The sequence below is a fragment of the Sardina pilchardus genome, chromosome 19 (assembly GCF_963854185.1).
Source record: "Sardina pilchardus chromosome 19, fSarPil1.1, whole genome shotgun sequence".
Taxonomy (NCBI): Eukaryota; Metazoa; Chordata; class Actinopteri; order Clupeiformes; family Clupeidae; genus Sardina; species Sardina pilchardus.
In genome coordinates, this window is record NC_085012.1 from 24,106,520 (window position 1) to 24,128,971 (window position 22,452).

Sequence of the window (22,452 nt, forward strand, 5' to 3'; positions counted from 1 at the left end):
CACACACACACTCACTCTCTCTCTTTCTCTCTCTCTCTCTCACTCTCACTCTCTCCCCCTCTCACTCCCACTCCCACTCCCCCTCCCACCACTGTCAGTGTCCCAGTGCACTTGCTGAGGTCATGCAGCTGAAGGAACTAGAGCCCTCTGTCACGTCAGCCGAGGCCCAAACAAGGCACTTAAGGCTGGGCTCCAGCCCACATGAAGGCCACTCACTCTGGCTCCTTCTTGTTAGTGGAGAAAGTTGGTGGTCAAGCAAGAATGGCTTGTGCTCTTGCCGCGAACTGACATAGCCACCCCCTAAAGGTGCATCCCTTCATTACGGCCCAGTGCACATTTCTGTTAGATTCAGCAAATATCTCCTCCAGCTTTCCATTCTGTGTGTGTGTGTACTTTTAAGAACTCTTGTGTTGACACACAGTTCTGTCACCGGGGGAAACAAACAAAGTGGCTCGGACTGAAGTTCTGCATTAGAATTGAATTGGATTGGTTGTTTGGTTAATACCAGCAATCATTCTCCAGGATCAAAGACGGTGGATGAGTGTGTTTTATTAAAGAGTGCAGTCTGTGGAGATGCTTGGCGTGTGTTGTTCAGTGAACGCTTTTGATGGATGGCCTTGGTCTTGGTTTCTCCGACACAGCAGTCTCCTCTCTTGCAGTCCGCCCACGGGAGACGGCAAATCAGGTTCCAGCACTCTGCCGCCAATCAAATCAAAGACCAACTTCATCGAGGCAGATAAGTACTTCTTGCCGTTCGAGTTGGCCTGTCAGTCCAAATGTCCACGCATCGTAAGCACATCACTAGACTGTTTACAGGTCAGTAGCTGGGATGAACCTCTCTAAAATATGTGTGTGTGTGTTTGTTCTGTCGAACACTATTCAATAGTTTATGCTGTAACCGTATACACCAATTTTGTTTAAAATGTATTTTAACACATGAACATTTACTATATTGCATTCTACAACCTCCTATAGCATTCTATAACCTGTTTATAAACAAAAATCATACCATACTGCTCATTCATAGACATGGAATGCATTAGCAATCCACCACTGCTGCATGATTTCCGATGCTTTTCACAGTGCAGTTAATGCAAAAACCACTTTTGGTTTGGTTTCTATTCTATTTCTATGACTGCAAGGTTTGAGCGATTTAAACCACAGCCTTTGGTTTGTGTTTATGTACCGAGTGCGGCTGCGGCCTATTGTTTACACACTGCCCCGACTTTCTGGCTTCGGCAGAAATTAATTGCATATGGCCACCTGACGGGGAGCGCCCCGGACAACACCGCCCCGGGCAAGAAGCTCATCGACAGGATCATCGAGACCATATGCGGCTGCTTCCAAGGCCCCCAGACGGATGAGGGTGTACAGCTCCAGATCATTAAGGTTTGTAAATCCATCTTTGGCCCCCTTGCTGGTTCATAGATCCACTTTTTAGCTACTGGAATGCCTGTTCCAATACCTTTTTAATACCTATTTGTATCCAATACCATATATGATACCATTTGATGATACCAATCCACAATTAGAGCACTTTTTTCTTCTGAGGTTTAATGCTACTATTCTCCATTAATGCAACTATTAATGGGAACTATGGGGTTTTTGTTATGACTTTCTGCGGATTGAATGGTGACCATCTCGCTTCCCCCTAGCGTATGTGAGCGAAAAAAACGGCCTTGCAGCATTGGTCTGGTGAGCCGCCGGCCTCAGAGACAGAATGTCTCCCGGTCTTGTGATGTGACAAATTACTTTACGGCACTACACACAAATGTACGCCAGGCACGGGCTAGAACAAGGTAGTGATGGAGATTCTGTGTGGTGCCAGCCTGTGCTCGGGTGGTATGACTGGAGCTCCTATTTAATGGTGTTGATGCACCTTGCAGTCAGATTGTTTCTCAAATGTACTTAACAATCTCCAGATCTTTGAAACATAATATTATCAAGAAATTAGAGTGTGTTTATATGTTTTCAGTGTCTGAGATAGATGTCCTTACCTTTTCTAATGTAATTTATTTAATGAAGTACTTCAGACCTTCAGACGTTTAAGTGCTCTCTGCTTTTCTGAAGGGATGAACCTCTCTAGATGTTTAACGTGAACATTTTAGGCCTCTAACAGCCTCTTCCACCTGCTTAGTAGCAACTGTGCCCCTCTCTCTGAGCATACTTCCTTGATGCTGTGGCACAGGGAGACCTGAGTGAGTGACCTGAACAAATAGAATGTGTTTGGCAGGGCTATATTAGCCCGGGTTGCCATGGCAAAGAGAATAATGTGGAGGGGGGGGCCTGCCGTGGCTTCTCTGAAGAGGAAGTTCTTTTGTTGACCTGTCACATCTTATGAAACGGGAGTCGTTGCCGCCCGCTTTGTGCTTGACTGGGTCAAGTGCCGCTGCGCACAGCCCTAGTTTCTGAATGCGGGACCACGGCCCAAACCTGAGTGGGCTCTCCCGGTGTCCTGTCAAGTAAGCCTAGCGTTGTTTGCCTGTTGTGTAAGACTGGCTGGAAAATGTTCAGGAAGAAAGTTCGCTGGATTGAGGGCGTGTGGGCTGAACTGTCTCAGTAGCTTTGTCATCACGTCGTCACATCCCAGAGCTCCAGGAAAAGTGATGTTAAACCACTCAAGGTAAAAGTGCGGATTTAGGAGTATGCTGAGGAGTGCACGACGCGGGGTTGTGTTTTTTTAAAAACCGAAGCTTCACCCTCGCTGTGTTAGTGCTGATGAAGCTGTCTTGTGTTGCATTCTAAACAACACGGGCAGTTTTGCGATAAAGATTTTTTCCTTTGGAAGGGGATGGAGGGTGTGCGTGTGTGTGTGTATGGGGGGGTTAGTTTGCATGGTCACTTTTTTGTTGCAGTCTGTCTCTGTCTTGTGTTGTGGCTGCACTGAACCAGACAGTGATGGGTGAGAATGGGGCGCGTGAGAGCGCGCGATGCTAATTGGATGGCTGTGTCCCCTTCGCCAGGCCTTGCTCACGGCAGTGACGTCCCAGCACATCGAGATCCACGAGGGGACCGTCCTCCAGGCCGTGCGGACATGCTACAACATCTACCTGGCCAGCAAGAACCTCATCAACCAGACCACGGCCAAGGCCACGCTCACCCAGATGCTGAATGTCATCTTCGCCCGCATGGAGAACCAAGCAGTAAGTCCCCTCCGCACGTCTCAAACAGCAATACGGGGGGGAGAAACACTTGTTCTAACCTGTGCTTTTTTTCTTCTTGACTGGAACTTCTCCCTTCCCCTCCCTCTCGCAATATAGCTTACAAATCACAAGATTACTTGGGCTATGGCTTCAAGAAAGCGTGATCGTCAGGTAAAGAGTATAGGACTGCCTTGAATTATTGCTTGGTCTTTACCTCCTCTGGTTGTGTGCTTTGGCTTCATCCATCAGTACTTTATTCTACAGTAGTTCTCCTCTCTCTCTCTGATGTCGTGTTCTTTAAAACGTGCTTGCCGTGGCTTACGTTCTTTTTTGCCTGCACACTTTGTTTCCACATCCAACGTCATTCAGTTCTATATTTAAGTGTGTGTATGAATGTTATTTTCATCCTTTTGAGTTTGACAACGGTCGTATGTGCGAGCGGGAGCGTATGTGTGTGTGGATGAAGAACAGGAAGAAAGCATGCCGATGGGTTAAAATAACAGCACAGATGTTCAGCATAGAACTTGTGGGGTTTTAATAGATCCGCCACATTCTGTTCTCAACTGGTGACCCGTTAACCTTTCCGTTGTTGATTTTATGAATTGTGTATGTAGCAAAAAAAAACTGTTTGATCTGTCGGTGAGTTGGGCTTACATAGTCTGGCTGTGAAACAGAACAACATTGACTCTCCATCCTTTCACAGTTTTGTCTCGCTAAGGGAGAGGCTGAACTCTGGGCCTCTTGCTGTCTTCGTTTGATGTGGCTAAACTTGAGAAGTGATAGACTCGTGACCCTCCCTAATTAGCCCACTCCACAGCGGTGACGGGGCCCCTCGACAGGCGCTCCGTGCCTGGCCGGTTAATGCACGCCACATCACATCGCCGTGTGATAATTGCGCGACGGGCCTCTGCCGCGTTCATTAGGACGGATTAAAATGCGCGAGAGTGCTGCTGAAACGCTTCCAGGGGAGTTTTATCCATGAGCTGCATACCAAATGTGCCAGATTTTTGGCTGTACACGAGACTGCGGTTGAAACCCCCCCCTAGCTGCCTTAACCGTGCTGCCTTAAAGGAATAGATATTTAAGGGTTGGGATCAAGCTCTCTGTGCTGGCAGCCCATTACCCTCACTACACCCACACATGTAATCGCAGTGCATATGGTAACTCCGCTCGGCTGAACGATATCTTTGCTTACTGCATAAATATTGCCTCCGTGAGGAACACGGCATGCAGGTTATTTCTGGTGGCTCCTTCAGCCTGGTTAGCGTTGGTGTTAATCATGAATAATGTAACGTCTGATATCTTTTCCTTGGATTTTTTTTTTTTTTTTGCTTCGAGAAACTTCTTTGTTTTGATCATAGGAGTGTGTCGGCATCTCAATTGGTTAATTCTCATTTCAAAAATATATTTAGATAGTAGATAGCCTTTGTATTACTTCAGTAAGCACTATGTATCCAAGGTCACTAAATCCCTTACAGGAATTTGCAGGTCCACTGAGTTGAGCTAATCTTAAGCTTGATTGTGGTTACATACTGTACATGAATACAAAATACATGGATACAGATTTAATGTCCTTAAGCTAGCCAGCGAGTTTTTCGGGGAATTTGTGTGTAAGACAAGGGGACGTGGGGCTTGGGTCATACAAGTTTATACAAGGACACTTAGACAGGCTCCAGGCTAACAGACCACTTAGCTTACGACCTCACAAAAAAGCACTCAGCAAGCCAGATAAGCAGTGTGTGTGCCATTATGTTCGGAATAAAAAGCTTGGAGGAGAAGGCTGCATTTTCCTCCATAGAAACCTAGTGCAAGCCCCTATGACACATCATTTCTAAGTACGTCTCTTGCTGGGAAGACAAACAGAAAGCCCGGTAATGACACAGTGCGAATGGGGTGGAAAGGGTTTGAAATGTTTAACCTTTAATGGTGTTTTGCAGTCTGTTGACTTGTGAGAGCAGGTCTTTTTTTATGCCTTTGCTGTTTCTTCAAGATCTGACGGCGCTTGAGGGGTGGGGAGATGATGCCATAATAAGCATCACATACATAAGTCTACTGTTGAGTTATGCCATTCTTTTTGTTTTTAACAGTACAGCCCCAACACCAGTGCATCAGTCGATGACACGAAGCATGGATGCTTTGCTTTTGCATTAGATCGGATCATTCTTTCATATGCATGTCCTTTGGTTTCCATGTAACAATGCATTCGTTGACACATATACAAAAACTGAGATGATTGATTGGAACGTGTTTTTTTGTTTCTGATTCTCTGAATTGTTGGCTCCCGGGGCCAGCTCCAGGTGTCCTGAGCCCTTGCTTGGCTTTGGGGCCCGTTTTGAGTCTCGGGCCTGTGAATGCAGGTGCTAACAAGTTTGGCATTGCAGGGGGTTTGTGAGGTGGTGTGTGAAATGATGGTGTCAAAGTATAGTAATCCAATGTCTGTGTGTCTGTGTGTTCCGTACGTGTGTGTTGTGTGGGGTGTGCATCTGTGCGTGTGTTTGTGTGAATCTGTGTCTGTGTGTCCATGTCATTGTGTGTGTCCATCCGTGTCTGTGTGTCTGTGTGTCTGTGTTTGCTTGTGTGAATCTGTTTGTCTGAATCCGTGTGTGTGTGTGTCTGTCTATGTCTATGTCTATATGTGTCTGTGTGTGTGTGTGTGTGTGTGCGTGCGTGTGTGTGTGTGTGTGTGTGTGTGACCCCGCCCCTCCCCACCCCCCAGCTCCAGGAGGCGAAGCAGATGGAGCGCGAGCGGCACCGACAGCACTCCCCCCTCAGCCAGCAGGAGCCGGACTCTCCCCAGCAGCCCCAGCCCCAGACCCCCCAGACGCCCCAAACCCCTCAGACCCCTCAGACGCCCCAGACCCCCCAGACCCCTCAAACCCCTCAGCAGCAGCATGCCAGCAGCACGCCTCCAGCCAAGGCCCCCCCACCCCTGCCACCGCCCCAGGAGCCGGCCGAGGGAGGGGGGAAGGCCGAGACGGAGACAGAGACGGAGACCGAGCAGGGCAGCGGAGGCCCCACCGAGACCCCCCACTACGAGAACCCCGAGCCCGAGAACGGCTCTGAGTTCTGCGCCGCCGAGAACGAGCAGACCGAGGCTGACCAGGCCACCGCTGCCGCTGCGCAGAGTGAGTAGAGCGTGTGCAGTCTCACACACACACACACAAACACACACACACACACTCACTCACTCATGCGTGTTCATTCATATAAACACACTCAGATACACCAGTATTAAGGCTGAAGCGTAGTATGAAATATACAGAAACATGGCGAGTCAACAGTGGAAACCCTTTCTTGCACACACACACACATATACACACACACACACACACCAACCTATATGTAGGAAATATAGGACAAAGACATGTAATTTTATGTGTCACCCCATCCCCCAATTCCTGAGGAGGTACACTTGATGGTGGTGGTGATTCCGCTCTCTTGTTTTTGACGTATTTCTGGGGATGGGAAGAAAAGATGGCGGAGCGTTTCCTCCTTTGACCTTGACATTTCCTGAGTTCTCTTTGTTGAAATATCAATGTAACTGGCTGTTGCGTAAGAACGGAACGGTGCCTCTGTGTCTCTGCACATTATATCAGTGGGCCTGTACTAACCTTCACTGTCTAAATGTTCTCATTAAAGACCAAATTAGAAAGCTCATGGAGCCAGGGGGACCATAACAGCATTGTTACAGAACAGACAGGCAACGTTAAAGCTTCGTTTTAATGACGCAGTGAATTTGCCACGTCTTCACACAGGTGCAGCACAGAACAGCACGGATGCTGTTGTAGAAGAAGGGACTCCGAACTATGAAGAAAAGGCCCAGGAGATTGTCCAGAGCATCCTGCAGGAAGTGGTCAACACAGTGGCAGGAAGTGAGTTTGGTTTCATGCTCTGGGGCCGTTTATGGGTGTGTATTAGTGACAAGTCTGGCTAAACTAACTCAGAGTAAGCTGCAGTCCTTCTTATAGATGGAAAATGCTTAAGTTATGAGATACCATTGATTCCAGGCATTCAGGCCTCATAGACTTTAATGCATCAGACCAGAGAAGACTGTTAGTACCTTTATGGTAATGACTAACCACTGTAACTCCTTATGCTGGCAAGCTCTTGAAGCTTGTCCTTGTAGTCGGTGCTATTTTTACACATGAATATTCCACCACCCCCCAAAGGGCACTGCCTGGACCCTGTTCATCTGTGTTCAGATGCCAAGGAGGGGGGCGGCGAGGCCGAGCCTGAGGTCGAGGCCGAGCCAGTGGAGGCCGAGCCGGTGGAGGCCGAGCCGGTGGAGGCCGAGCCAGCCGAGGGCACGCCGAACTCGCTGGAGGACGAGGGGACGCTGGGCAGCGACAGCGAGAATGTGCACGCCAACGGCATCCCCGGCACGCCCATCTCGGCCAGCTTCACTCCGTCCCTGCCTGACGACAGGCTGTCCGTCTCCTCTAACGACACTCAGGTGAGAACACACAGCTGCTCACTTCCTCAGGAACCACTGGTGGGAAATTCCGACTCAGAAAGCGAAAAGCCCCTCCATGTATTAGTTCTACCCGTGCCCTTAACACAGGTCATTTCACTTGTGCGAATTAGAATCACTTGACTTGGAACATATATGCGGTAGGGCTTTTTACTCTCTGAAGCTGGTTTACCCACCCCTGTTCAGACAGTTGAATAATCAAGTAGTTTACTGCAGGATTGCAGAGGAAGATCCTTCAAAATCAAAGCACTGCAATAAATTATCCTGGCGGATCCAGCTGTGGCCACTCTCTGCCTTGTTTTCCTCGTTCTTTTGGACGTGTGCACACATAACCAACTTCGTGTCCAGCTATGATCTGGTTGGAGTCGTTGACCCACATCTGTGCCAAATCGGAGCTCGATCTCGGCCCGAATCCGCGTCAATACAAGCTGGTGTGTGCCGTCGAGGCTTTCACGCTCCAGCTGTTGTGCGCGGTCCCTCTGGAGGTGTGCCATGCTGCAGGTTTTAGTCGTAACCGTAATCAAACGCACCTGGCTGTAATGCGCTCATGCCCAACGCCCCTCGGGGCCAGCATTAGCAGCATCAGGTCTGCTAGACTGAGCCAGACTCTGTGGTAGGTCTCCAGATGCAGCCTGCTACAGCCAGGAGTTAAAGCAGTGGGCTTTTAGCTGAAGGAGTGAAGGGTGGGTTTTGGTTGCTAGATACCCTACAGGGCCGGGCGCTGCGGATTTAACCTGCTGACAGCAGTGGGTCTTATGTGGGCTAATGGCTGTGTTTGTGTGGCCAAGTGATTCATCTGATGACTTATGTTCACAAAGCCAAGCAATGAATTTGAATTAAAGTTGCCTGCCAGCTTTGATGAAGAATAACAGTACCATTGGTCTACCAGAATCCTGATTATGAATTTGAACTGTGTTTGTTGTTTGTTTGTTTGATCTTTTTGTGTCAGTGCTTTATTTTTTATTTCGTTTCTTTTATTTAACTACTGTGCTTTGCTGTGTTCTAGGAATCGGGAACTACAGGGCCTGCACCTGGTGCTAAGTTCTCTCACATTCTGCAGAAGGACGCCTTCTTAGTTTTCCGCTCTCTCTGCAAGCTGTCTATGAAGCCCCTCTCCGATGGTCCCCCAGATCCAAAGTAAGCCTCCTTCCTTTCCCCCGCATAAAACCTCCCTCCTGAGAAAATACACTCTGACACACGCAACACACAGAGTTTCCCCCCCCACTGAACATAGCCAGAGGGCCTAATCACATCTGAGCTGGCTCAATACAATTTGTGAATGTTGTGGTTGCCAACTGGGTTGCGTTCACAGAGGACTGCAACTTTTCCAAATCTGATTGGCATGTTATGTGTAAGTGGATTTTGCGAATCTGGTTTGTGTATGTAATTCAATCCAAGATGGCTGGTGTCCTGCATAATGCTGCTTGTGGCCCTGTGGATGCATAGAGGCAGAGACATGGCGCTGTGAGAGGAGAGGTACTTACTCTTGGTGTCAGGAATAGTCCTTTTTCCCAGAAGAGCTGAGCTGTCATGGTGTGTGTGTGTGTGTGTGTGTGTGTGTGTGTGTGTGTGTGTGTGTGTGTCGGTCTGTCTGTCTGTGTTTTTGAGTCTGTATGAAAAAGTGTCCAATTTTGTGGGTGCAAATGTGTGAGGGGAGTGTGTCTATTTATGTGCAAGAGAGGGAGAGAAAGAGAGAGGGAGAGAGAGAGAGGGAGAGAAAGAGAGAGGGAAGGAGAGTGTGAAGGGCATAAGAGACAGAGATGTTTCAGACAAAGGCATTTAGGGAACAGTCATTCATTTCCATCAGGCACGCATGGCGGTGGAGAGCAGCTCTGCCTGGCTGCAGTATCTGTCGCTGCAGTATTGATCTTTCTGCGTGACAGAGAGACTGTGGCCTTCCACCCCATCACCCAGCCCTCCAACACACACACACACACACACACACACACCTACACACTCACACACACACAGACACCCACAACCCTGCCCCAAGAGATTTACCTCACAGCTAGGCCTACTTCAACTGATAACTTTGAAATCAGATAGCAACGAAAAAAACGATTTTCTGTCTTGATAGAAGGCTATCTGAGGGTGTGGCAGCACACAGACCATAGCAGGAGTGGCGTAGTCTTTATAGTGTTTTTATGACACAACTCTGCAGGCTAGTGTCCAAGTATGAGGGCCCACGGCACACTGCTGCAATATCCATTAAGGAAAAACAAGACCTGCTGCCTTATCAGAGGATTGTAAAACGCAATATTCATTCACAGTCGCAGATGCTCCTAAGTTTAGACCATCATTGTGCTTTTGGTACAGTCTTCTAAAGTGTGTGTGTTTCTAAATCCGTTCTTCAATAACAGTCAGCTGTTGTTTGACGGTGTTGTTGTGTTGTTGGGCCTGTTTGTTCTTGGCCAGAAAGCCCATACGCTGAAGAGATGCAGTGATTCAGCTCTTTGACATCCTCCATATTGATTGCTTGGGGGACTGGTGCGGCCGTCCGGTCTCGAAATGAGAAATCGTGTTGCGCCACCAGAATACTCATTCCAGGCTCTCAAAATGTCCTCCAAGCTCAGTGTGTTGGTTATTTATGACTTAATTGTTGTGCGTTTTCTAGATGCATGGCACAATGTTTGCTGACTCATTTGAAATGAACAAATGCATGTTTCTGTTGATACAAGAAACACAGACATGATTAAGTAGTAACATCCGTTTTGTCGCGTTTACAGGGGGGGAAAAACAGTGTTTATTTTTTTTACGTGGCGTAATTTTTTGTAAAATCTGGCTTAATCCAATTCTGTCGCGGGAAGTGAACAGGAGAGCATTAAATCTTGCGCGTAGAAAGAGCCATTGTGTACTGGGCATGCTTGCACTCACTGTCCCGCTCTAAACGCACGCCATATAAATCACTTCCGTCCCGTCATTATTCAAACTATCGCTACTATGCAGCGAAAACATGTCTAGACCTCAGTGTTGTGAGAGCAGTATATTGCAGGGATCTCATAGTACAATTTCATTATGTTGTGTTATAGTGTTACATTTACCAGCACAGATGTGCCTGAGAATCTTCAATTGGATAGCCTATATTTAGTGCCCCAACATATTGGTTCATTCAGTCTGCAGATCTGTTTTGTCATCACGATGAAATTGTGATAATGGTTCTCAACACCGTTAAGCGCACTGCACACAGGTGGAGATATGAGAGGGCCGACACTTTCTGTCACCTGCCCACGCTCACCAGCGCCAGAAATGTGTAACTGACAAGCGTTCAGTAAACAATGGATTTTATTGAGCGGCAAAAATAGAACTGATTCGTGATCTGCATGGCAGTGGCGAAATGGTTTGGTGAAGGTGTGCGGAGCTTTTATTGAAAACATTGTAATTGAACGTTGAAAGTGGAGTGTGCCATAGTCATGTCGTTGCCTGTGTGTAGGGGCCTGTAGTGTCCTGTTATTAAATGCAGTGACCACAGCCTGACCTGTCCACCTGCTCTCCTGATGAACTCAAGCAGTGTCACAATAGCCAATTAAAGCCTCATGTCCCCGCCATCTGCCGCGTTCACGCCGTCGTCTCGCTTCCGTGTTGAACTTTGACCTCTGATATTGACCTCCGACCCTGCCACGCCCTGCCCCGCTCTCTCTCTCCGCAGGTCCCACGAGCTGCGGTCGAAGGTGCTGTCGCTGCAGCTGCTGCTGTCCATCCTGCAGAACGCCGGGCCCATCTTCAAGACCAACGAGATGTTCATCAACGCCATCAAGCAGTACCTGTGCGTGGCGCTCTCCAAGAACGGCGTGTCGGCCGTGCCCGAGGTCTTCGAGCTCTCGCTCTCCATCTTCCTCACGCTGCTGTCCAACTTCAAGACCCATCTCAAGATGCAAATTGAGGTGCGGTGTTGCGCCACTCCACACACACACACACACACACACACACAGCCCCCCACCTACTTGCAAGCGTTCCCATCAGTCAGCTGAGCAGCTTGCTGACGGGGAGAAAGTGGGCGAGAGCTGTCCAGAAATGAAGTCCTGTCATTTTGCCCAGTTGCAGCACAATCTTTCACCCTCATCCTCCCTCCTTCTGTCTCACTCTGTCTCTCTCTCTCTCTCTCTCGCTCCTCCCCTCCCTGTACAGCTCTGTCTCCCTCTCTGCTCTCCGACTGCCTCTCTCTCATTCATATACTCCCCTCCCTTCCCTCCCTCCCTCCCTCCCTTCCTTCCTCTCTCTCTCTCATTCACTCACTCTCTGTCTCCCCCTCCTGCTTAATCTCTCTAGCCCTCCCATCCATCCTTCTCCCTCTTCTCTCTATCTCTGTCTATCTTCTGATTCCTCTCTCACTCTCCCATTCTATCGCTCATACACACATACACCCTCCCTCTCTCTCTCTCTCTCTCTCTCTCTCCCTCTCTCCCTCTCTCTCTTCCTCTATCTCTTTCCCTGGTTCTCTCGTCTCCTAAGCCCATTGGTGGTGATCTGATTTACTGCCAGCGTTCAGGGTGTCTTGAGATGCATGTTCTCCTCACCAGCGCACCAGTTAATCTGCCACATATGTTTCCATCCGCAGCTTCCTCCCATTTCAGACATCACTCTTCCTGATGATGCTGCTTCTCCACTTCCCAGTCATCTCTCGCCTCTGAATCCAGTGTGTTTGTCAAGGGGAACAGCTTTAATGTGTTTCTTCTGTGTGTCATTAATTACTCCTGCGTCTTCTCCCTCCTCAGGTGTTTTTCAAGGAGATTTTTCTGTACATTCTCGAGACGTCCACTAGCTCCTACGACCATAAGTGGATGGTCATTCAGACTCTTACCAGGATATGTGCCGGTGGGTATCCTTGAAACTGTCTCTCACCTCCCCCGACTGTCCTGATTTTTTTATTCAAGTACTATTACTAAGTACTAAACTATTCAAGTTTTATTAATTTAAAAGCAAAATGTCCTTGTCTGTGCTTTCAGATGCCCAGAGCGTGGTGGACATCTATGTGAACTATGATTGTGATTTGAATGCTGCTAATATTTTCGAAAGGCTCGTCAATGACCTTTCCAAGATTGCACAGGGACGTGCAGGCCATGAGCTCGGCACGACCCCCGCACAGGTGAGAAGGCCGTTTCCTCGGGCGGTTTCACACCCCGGATTTGTCACCGTCGGCCAAGACACACAGTGCTGAATTTAAAAAAAAAAATGGTGACATTTTATAATGGCAAAGCCTCTGTTTTAGCTTCTGTTCTTCGTGCTCTCAACTTCTGCAGTGCGACATTATCCGCTTACTGTTCAGAGTCAACCTGCTGTATTCCCTAAAATCTTCTGAAAACGTTTTAAATCCCTGTGGCAGAATCCTAAAATAATCTACTTTGTAAGCGAGGGAAAAGTTGTGGAAAGGTGCTGTGTGCCAAGAAAAGTCATAGAAAAGGTTCCATATGGAAATGTCTTGACATGGAAAGTTTCAACAAAGACTCATTCTCAGGGAAAAATAGTATAGCACAGTGTCTAAAGTTGAATTTGTCGACTTCCGCAAAAATGCGTCAAATGAGTAATTCCTAGCTATTCCAAAAAAATCCTAGCATGTCATTATTAGACATTGTTTTTTTATTTATCTCCTGCATTTTGTGTCTTGTGCATATACACTAGCCATACTCTCCATTACATTTGATATCCTACAGTATTGAGCAGTAGACTCTGCTGATCTGAACATCAAAAGGTTTCTTTAGACACATCTTTAGACCATCTACAATATTCTCCTCATAATACATATTTTATAGCCTCAAAAAGTGAAAAATGTTCTATTTTCTTTGTTTTGCTCTGCCCTTTTGAGACGGTAATCCTCTATGCGTCCTCATATGAACCTGTGTGTGTGTGTGTGTGTGTGTGCGTGTGTGTGTGTGTGCCTCAGGAGCTGACCCTGAGAAAGAAGGGACTGGAATGTCTGGTGTCCATCCTCAAGTGCATGGTGGAGTGGAGCAAAGATCAATACGTCAACCCCAACTCCCAGACCAGCCTGGGTGAGAGCCGGCAAACATACCCCACACTCACACACACACACACACACACACACACACACACACACACACACACACACACACACACACACACACACTCACTCATTGATTGATGTACCTGTGTGGTATAGCCTCCGTTGGCTAAGAGAAATGTTTGTCATTGGAGCGGCGCCTGTGTTTCCGCTTGGCTGCCTCGTGAGAAACAGATGAAAGCCACAGTGGAGCACACAACACATCAGTCAAGCCCCTGTGCACTGTGTGTGAGCCGCCTAGATGTGTGTGTGTGTGTGTGTGTGTGTGTTTGTGTGTGTGCATGTGTGCGTGTGTGTGTGTGTTTCATGTGCTGCCCGCTAGGCGCGGCGTCACAGAGCCCGGTGGTTTCTTCCCGACACGTCCGCGTCCACCGAGCCCCCTCATGCATAAGCAATGTGGGCGCTCGGAGACCCCCGCCGCCCACGGAGGAACCCGCCGCCGGTTGTGGCAGGACTTTCATCTTAATCAGGCATACTGCGGGCAGCGCCGCGTCAACAGTGTCACAAGATGGAACTCCTGGGAAGGACATTGGGTATTGTGTTTTGGGGGGTGGGGGTGGGGTGGTCTCCAGGGGGTGGATTGCAGATTGGGGCCGGTGGATGGGGGGGTGGTAGCGGTCTCTGGGAGGTAGAACGCAGGGGAGGGGTGCTGCCGTCTCAGGGAGAGGAGGATTGTGGGGAGGCTCGTGGAGGCCCAGCGCCTGTAATCCTCCGCTCCTGCAGCCTGGCCCGGATCAAACGGCAACCGCGCCACGTCAGGCATGGCTGCTCTCCCAGCCCCGGCGAGCGCAGGCAGGGCTAATACCTCGCAATACCTCAGGCTCAGACTCCGACTCGGGGAGAATTTAGTGCGCTTAAACCCGGGCATTACACGTGGAAGCCACTGGAAAGCATTCGCCCTCCCGATCTTAACGACAAACCCACAGCATTGCAAGATGAAGCGTTTAATGTTTAATCCTCACAGAAGTATGTTGTGACCAGTAACCAGGATCTTTCAGTTTGACCGAAGGTGGCATAGAGACTTTATTGGTTGTTAAACTAGGGCATGTTGGTAATATCATTCTAGAGTGCTATGCAATTGCCTCTCCTCCTTATCAGGTCTTTCAGCTAAGAGTGCCAGGGCTCTCCACACCCCCACCCCCCCCACTGGTTATTATCAACTCCACTATATATCGATGCACCAGTGCCACTTGATTAGTCACGGCGTTAAAGCGAGAGCTGAGCGTCACAGCCCCCCCGTGGGGTGGTCGTGAAGTATAGCGCCGCGCCAGGATTATTCCACCGCTCGCTAGTTTGGCTTTCTCCCACCAGGCCCGTGTAAAAGCTCATTAAAAAAAACCACACGCAAAACATTCACTGTTGGTACCACAGTATCATTTCCCTCTGTGAGTCAGCTAATAACTGTCATTTGTGTGCTTGTTTGAAAACATTTACTGCTCGGCTACGCTGGCAGAGCAGCTCTGACCTTGTCTGTTCTTTGTCTTGCGGGCCCACATCAAAGTGAGAGCAGGTAATGGCGCTGGCTAGTGTCTTGTGTTTTTGCTAGACTTGTCGTCATAGTGACTGTAGAACTGATTAAAGTGGGGCGGGTTCCATTAAGGTGATTGGGCTAGAATGGAGCTCCTCTCTGTCTCCCTAGATCCCTTCATGCAGTAGGTCACCTCTAGATCTGTTTGCCTCGCCTCAAGTGTGTGTGTGCGCGTGTGCGCGTGTGCGCGTGTGTGCGTGTGCGCGTGTGCGTGCCTCCTCATGTGCTTGCTGTGTGTGTATTTTGGCCAAGGTATTTCCACTGTAAATAGTAATGCTTCTAATAGGCAGTAATAGCCATGCTTGGCTGTATTTTGTTTTTCTACTGTATGCGTCTGAAACTGTGTTTGTTGTGGCTGGTGTAGGAATAGTCTCCCGTGCCCTCTGTTTAGTGGAGTAGGTGAGCAGTGCAATCCACCTAGCCTACCTCTCTCTCTCTCTCTCTCTCTCTCTCTCTCTCTCTTTCTCTCTCTCTCTCTTTCTGTTTCTCTTTCTCATTCTCTCTCTGTCTCTCTTTCTTGGCTTGAAAGGAGATGCCTTGCCGTCATCTCTGGTTTCACCCCTGCGGTGGTGCTGAATGTTTTAGCGAGTTTCCGAAGTGTAATAAGACTCCTATTTGTGTGCTATGGCCGCCCAGCCTCCAGTTCTCCTCACAGACTGTGGTGTGGTGCTCTCCTCTGGGCTTGGCACCGCAGGGCTGTAACCGGCCACCTCACCACCCGTGGAACCAGAGCCTTTATCTGAGCCGTGGCCTTCCTTAATGTTCCCTGAACACCCACTCTCTCTCACACACACACACACACACACACACACACACACACACACACACACACACAAACACACACACATGGAAACACACAGACACACAGAGACACACACAGTGGCAATGCAACACCACAGAGAACAGACTCCAGGCAGTTTTCTCCCTCCAGCAAGAGTGCTAATGAATCATTTTGCTGTGTCACTAACTACCCTGGCAGCAGATTGCTGCAAACTGCTACAGAGGATTTGAATGGGCCTCAAATCTCATCGTAGTTCCTCTTCCTCTTTTGTGCGTGTGTGTGTGTGTGTGTGTGTGTGTGTGTGTGTGTGTGTGTGTGTCTGTCTGTGTGTGTGTCTGTGTGTGTGTGTATGTGTGTCTGTGTGTGTGTCTGTGTGTGTGTCTGTTTGTGTGTCTGTGTGTGTGTCTGTGTGTGTGTCTGTGTGTGTCTGTGTGTGTGTCTGTGTGTGTCTGTGTGTGTGTGTGTGTGTGTGTGTGTGTCTGTGTGTGTCTCTCTCTCTCTGTGTGTGTGTGTGTGTGTGTGTCTGTGTGTGTGTGTGTGTGTGTGTCTCTGTGTTCGTGTACATGTATGAAACCACCCTCAGGTCAAGAGAAGCCTTCAGAGCAGGACACAAATGACAGCAAGCACCCGGAGACCATTAATCGCTACGGCAGCATCAACTCTCTGGACTCGACGGCCTCCTCGGGCATCGGGAGCTACAGCACACAGATGTCCGGCACCGACAACCCCGAGCAGTTTGAGGTCCTCAAGCAGCAGAAGGAGATCATAGAGCAGGGCATTGACCTGTAAGCCCACCTGTCCTTTCATCTGTCTCCAACACCTGTGTGATATGTGTGTTTCCTGGTCGGGGTGTGTGTGCTCAGGAGAATGGCTTGGGTGATGGATAATCTTGCTCAATAAAGCAAATAATATTGTTTAAATTCAGCTCACGTTAGTTAAGTTCAGTTATTCCACTGCTCGGTTGAGTTCCCCATTGTCCTGCGTTCTATAAGGGTGTGCATTAACCTCCTGAGACCCTGGATGTAAATTTGAATGCATTTTTCATTTCACTCAATTATTTTGGCTTAGTAGGGCTTCATAAACATACAAAAAAAAATTGTGCCAGCTTGACAACGGGAGATTAGAACTAACGACTGGCTTTTGGCCATAGCAACCATCCATTTAGAACTAGTAACCGCAGTTTGAGAAATTAGTTGAAATGTGTGTGGGAAAAGTAGTTCTACAAACAATACCGTTCTAGCGATTAAAACAATTAAATTAACACCGGAAACTAACACAACGCAAGTGGCAACAGTGGAATAAGCGGGATAATGGACTTCACGCCGTGCGGTTATTCAAAGTTAATGCACTTTTCTAGACGGAACGTCCCTTCGCTTCGCGTCGGGCCGTATCACCGTCTAGAACGTGCATTAACTTTGAATAACCGCACGGCGTGTCGTCCATTATCCCGTACTTATTTGTATTATTCAGATCAGTTCATTGTAAGGACTAGCAGAACTATGGGTGAGTTAGACAGGTATTATTTCAGGATTCTTTACAAGTAAGGCCTCTAGATAGATAGATAGATAGATCGATAGATACTTTATTGATCCCAAGGGGAAATTCAAGGTCCCAGCAGCTTAAGACACCACACACAACATACACTACAGGTACAAAGGCTATATCTGAAACCACCCACTTGCACCCTTTAAATACTTAGTTTAATATAAAGTATAAAGTGCATATATTGGGACAATACTAACCATGGAAAAGTTGGCACAATGCAAGCAAGTGCTCAGTGCACACTAGCAGTGTACTGACGGAAGTGTGTGGTTTGAGACACAGCCCGAAAGTGTTCTTTGTGTGCGTATAATGACCATGCCTGCAGCTCAGCTAATCCATCACGTCTGGTCACCTACACAGGTTCAACAAGAAACCAAAGAGGGGCATCCAGTACCTGCAGGAGCAAGGCATGCTGGGAACCACCCCAGAGGACATTGCCCAGTTTTTACACCAAGAGGACAGGCTTGATTCTGTAAGCCATCATAACCTTCCCAGTTTGTAATTGTCTGCTAAATCAATGCTGAGTGGATATATTCAGAGTGGATATGTTCTAACCCCCCCTACATGTTGGTGGCTTCAAAAGTAATCAACTATTTCAGATGTTACTTATTCATGGGTTTCATCAGGCTCCTTACCCCAGGTGTATAAAATCAAGCACCATGCAGTTGGCATTCATAATCTAGGTGCTTGATTTTTTTATACCTGTGGCAAGGGACCTGATGAACTCATGAATAACTTGTAATGTGACTGGACTGATAAATAATATGGTACCTGACTGAAGGTTATATCTTACTGGTAAGGGCTGTTCATGCCAGGAACGATAGCTATAAAGATAGCTATAACTAACAATGAATGCATCAACATTGACCAATGATAATGAATGGGATGGATTCTGATTGGCTGTCATCTATTTATCATTCTGAACATTGCTTTGAAAATGATCCCCAAGGATATCGTTCATCATGTCGTTATCGTTATAGCTTATGTGTGGACTTCCTTATTCGTTTTAGCTAGAACAATACAGTACTCTTTTGCCGTTATTGTTCTAGATATCATTCTATGATACCTGGTACGTAACTGAACAGTTAGCTAGTTGTAGGATCCTCTTGCAGTACCTGAATGGCCCCATACATTGCAGTTGGGCACTCTGCTGCTCTCATGATTTGCCCTTCTTCATGACCATGACTGGAGGCACTCCTTGTGAAGTTTGTGTGTGTGTGTGTGTGTGTGTGTGTGTGTGTGTGTGTGTGTGTGTGTGTGTGTGTGTGTGTGTGTGTGTGTGTGTGTGTGTGTGTGTGTGTGTGTGTGTGTGTGTGTGTGTGTGTGTGTGTGTGTGTGTGTGTGTGTGTGTGTGTGTGTGTGTATGTGTGTTTGCTCTTGCATTTACTCTGTACTGCGTAGATTGTCAACCCCCTAGGGTGACTTTTTATGGTTGTAATCAACATTAGAGAGCATGTGGAAGATATATGCAAACACACACACACACACACACACACTCTTCAAGGCTAATCTGACAGCCGGCTGAAGTGACAAGAAATGTGTGTTTACCGCCACGTCTTATGGGGAAATGGAGGAGACTGTCTGCGCACGGAGCATTGTACTGCGCTCTCACTTGACAGCCGCCCGGATTAGTATGCCAAAGGGCTCCTAATTAAATAGTGGCACACAGGAACTGCTTCTGCTGCCGCTGATGAGCACAGCAGGGAAAGCTATATGTGTCTGGTAGAACTCTGCAGATCTCTCTCTCTCTCTCTCTCTCTCTCTCTCTCTCCCTCTCTCTCTCCGTCTCTCTGTCTATCTGCTTGTTTATCTGTTGATTTATATGACCTATTCTATGACGTATTGATCTCTCTATCTCTGTCTATCTGTCTCTCTATCTGTCTATCCCTCTATCCCTCCCCATCACTATATCTCACTCTTGTCTCTCTTTTGTCCTGGACTCCCTGCAGACTCAGGTGGGAGAGCACCTGGGGGACAACGATCGCTTTAACAAAGAGGTCATGTACGCCTACGTGGACCAGATGGACTTCCAGGGCAAGGACTTTGTGTCGGCGCTGCGTTTGTTCCTCGAGGGCTTCCGTCTCCCCGGGGAGGCCCAGAAGATTGATCGGCTGATGGAGAAGTTCGCTGCTAGATACTTAGAATGCAACCAGGGGTGAGTGCGCTCCCCCAGCGAGGGCATCTGATGGGCCGTCTCCGTGTGGAGATGGAACTGTGCCACGGCCAAAGAGTATTGATGTGGGAGGAAAATGTTCAACCTCAGTGTAACATTCATCTCTCTCTCTCTCTCTCTCTCTCTCTCTCTCTCTCTCTCTCTTATGTTCTCTCTCTGTCTACCAAATTCAGTTAATAGGAAATAAATATATAACATATTTTTCAATTCTAAAATTAAAATGCACCATGTAATTGATCATGTTATCCCCCCCACCCCCACCCTGTCTGTGTCTCCTCCCATGTTTCCCACAGCCAAACGCTGTTTGCCAGTGCAGACACTGCATACGTCCTGGCTTACTCAATCATCATGTTGACAACAGACCTCCACAGCCCACAGGTAGTGGCTCATCAAAAGTCCCATCTGGACTTAAAGCATGCTGATATTATGTGCACATATCAACCCAGACAGTCAATAGACTTTATGAGACTATCAGTCAGTATCAATAGACTTTATGAGACAGAGGTGCAGAGAGTATGTATCAGCAAGATCATGACGAATTTTATGAAAGTCCCACGGAATGTCTTTGATAAGTGATATCTTGCCATTTTGCCTCTGATTTGCTGATTGCCTGGGGAGTTTTGGGAAGCGAAAGCATCTTTATCATATTAATCTTTCTTTTTGGAAGGTAAAAAATAAAATGACAAAAGAGCAGTACATCAAGATGAACAGGGGGATTAACGACAGCAAAGACCTCCCGGAGGAGTATCTGTCAGCCATCTACGACGAGATTGCTGGCAAGAAGATTTCTATGAAGGAGACTAAGGAATTAACCATCAAGTCCAATAAACAGAGTAAGTTTTCTCCTCTCCCCGCCTCTCCACACTGTTTTCCTCTACTCTTATCCTCCCCTTCCTTCTCTCCTTGTCTTGTCTCCTCTCATCTCTGTTCTTCTTTTCCTCTCCTCTCCTCCCCTTTCTTCTCTCATCTCTGCACCTCTTCTCTCTGTCTTTCCCCTTGTCTTCTTTTCTCATCTCGTCTTTTCTCTTTTTCCCTCTCCTCATGTCTTCCCTCTCCCTCCCTCCCTCTCTACAGTACCTTGTTGTGAACACAGACATGTTCTTGATATGGCGTCTGATTGAGCTTGTCATGGCTTATTTTGCAGCCAGTGCAGCCCTTGAATGACTGTTTGGTGGAGTTATGAATCAGTTGTCTGAGTCATGGCCCATAGATTCCATCTTCTGTAGCGTGACTTGCCTGGCTGAATTAGCAGAAGCTGTTTGAGATGGAGGACACGGCAGCCTGTAGGAGGTGAATGAGTGGGCTTGAGCATGATGCCTGGATGGCTGCTGTGATTGGCACTAAGTGTGATGAGTGGTTCGTGGTGGATTGGCTCGATGTTATCACGGTTCAGATGGATCCAGGGAGAAACAGGAAATGTTGAAAATTGTGTTTGGGTTTTTGAAGTGGGCTGCCAGAGTATTAGGCTCTGATTCCCGTGGCCCTTTTATCGTCATAGTATCTGACAAATATTGACATCATATCGAGTGAGTCAGGAAGTGAAACTGGATGGGGAAACTCATCATGATTGAGAGATTATCATTTTAGTCTTAGTCATACGGAAGTAAACATCTGCTGTGTATCATATTAGAACAGGAGCTATGTTAAACCTTATGGAGTGAAGTAGAGAAACTTCAAAGGCAGTTGTGAGTAGGCTGAGGTGGAGCATATGGGCTCATAGCATTACTCCTCCACCTGTTCCAGACGTGGCCATTTAGAAGCAGACATGTGCCATGTAACACGTAAAACCATAACCACATGTAAAGACTTAAAGGTGTGAGGAGGGTTTAAGGTGTCTGCGGTGAGGCTTTTGAGGTAATCGCAATGCTGCGCTACCTGTCCCAGGTGTTGCTAGTGAGAAGGAAACACCTGCTGAAGGACATGTTAAGCATTATAGTGCTGTTCTGGTCCAAGCAGGAGGTCTCAGAGGCAGATGTAGGATAGCAGAGGTGTGAAGTGTATGGGATTATAGTCATCTGTTGTAATCCAAGGACTAGATAACTAGTCCCAGGTGTGGTCTGGGAGAAGCAGCCTCCAGTGGAATAACACAATGACACATTTGATATCATACAGAGCTTTGAGAGGATAAGGTATTGCTCAGGAAAGAATGGAGAAAGCTTGTTGGGATATAGGTGGCAATTGTATCCATTCTGTCCTTGTCTCTGACATGATCAGGGATAAGCACATAGATTATATCCATACAGATGTTAAAGGGAGAGTGTAGAACTCTCTTAAAGGAGCGCAAACGTAAGAAAGAGTGAAGGTAAGCCTGCTGGCCGTGTTGACCCAGATGTTGCCGTTTAGAAGCGTCTGTAAGAACACATAAGCATTCTGCCATACAGATCTTTGGGAGGGTGACTGTGGTGAAAGCCCTGTATGTTCTGAAGCATGTATATGGATGCTAACACACTGTGTGTGTGTGTGTGTGTGTGTGTGTGTGGTACAGGTGTGGCCAGTGAGAAGCAGAGGCGGCTGCTGTACAACGTGGAGATGGAGCAGATGGCCAAGACGGCCAAAGCCCTGATGGAGGCCGTCAGTCATGTCCAGGCCCCCTTCACCAGCGCCACACACCTGGAGCACGTCAGGCCCATGTTTAAGGTAGCATACACACACACACACACACACACACACACACACCTGGAACACTTCAGACCCATATTTAAGGTAGGGCTCATACATGCAAATACAACCCATTTTTTAGGTTGAATACACATACAAGTATTCATTCTTCTGTGTGCACACACACACACACACATGCA

At 47.7% G+C, this 22,452-nt stretch overlaps 1 protein-coding gene across 5 annotated transcripts in view; it reads left to right on the forward strand.

The window, feature by feature from the left end:
• Positions 1 to 22,452, forward strand: part of arfgef1 (ADP-ribosylation factor guanine nucleotide-exchange factor 1 (brefeldin A-inhibited)) — a 64,448-nt gene that overhangs the window by 19,704 nt on the left and 22,292 nt on the right. The window contains exons 3-19 of one of the 5 annotated variants that reach the window (XM_062520793.1): positions 642 to 816; positions 1,243 to 1,389; positions 2,964 to 3,143; positions 5,860 to 6,268; positions 6,899 to 7,015; positions 7,313 to 7,596; positions 8,621 to 8,751; positions 11,261 to 11,495; positions 12,327 to 12,426; positions 12,558 to 12,697; positions 13,493 to 13,601; positions 16,523 to 16,724; positions 17,842 to 17,953; positions 19,431 to 19,636; positions 19,948 to 20,032; positions 20,322 to 20,487; positions 22,140 to 22,291. In XM_062520793.1, the coding sequence (XP_062376777.1) occupies positions 642 to 816; positions 1,243 to 1,389; positions 2,964 to 3,143; positions 5,860 to 6,268; positions 6,899 to 7,015; positions 7,313 to 7,596; positions 8,621 to 8,751; positions 11,261 to 11,495; positions 12,327 to 12,426; positions 12,558 to 12,697; positions 13,493 to 13,601; positions 16,523 to 16,724; positions 17,842 to 17,953; positions 19,431 to 19,636; positions 19,948 to 20,032; positions 20,322 to 20,487; positions 22,140 to 22,291 (2,950 nt within the window). The remainder of the gene's footprint in view (positions 1 to 641; positions 817 to 1,242; positions 1,390 to 2,963; positions 3,144 to 5,859; positions 6,269 to 6,898; positions 7,016 to 7,312; positions 7,597 to 8,620; positions 8,752 to 11,260; positions 11,496 to 12,326; positions 12,427 to 12,557; positions 12,698 to 13,492; positions 13,602 to 16,522; positions 16,725 to 17,841; positions 17,954 to 19,430; positions 19,637 to 19,947; positions 20,033 to 20,321; positions 20,488 to 22,139; positions 22,292 to 22,452) is intronic. The other 4 variants (XM_062520796.1, XM_062520798.1, XM_062520795.1 and 1 more) reach the window with 4 other exon arrangements.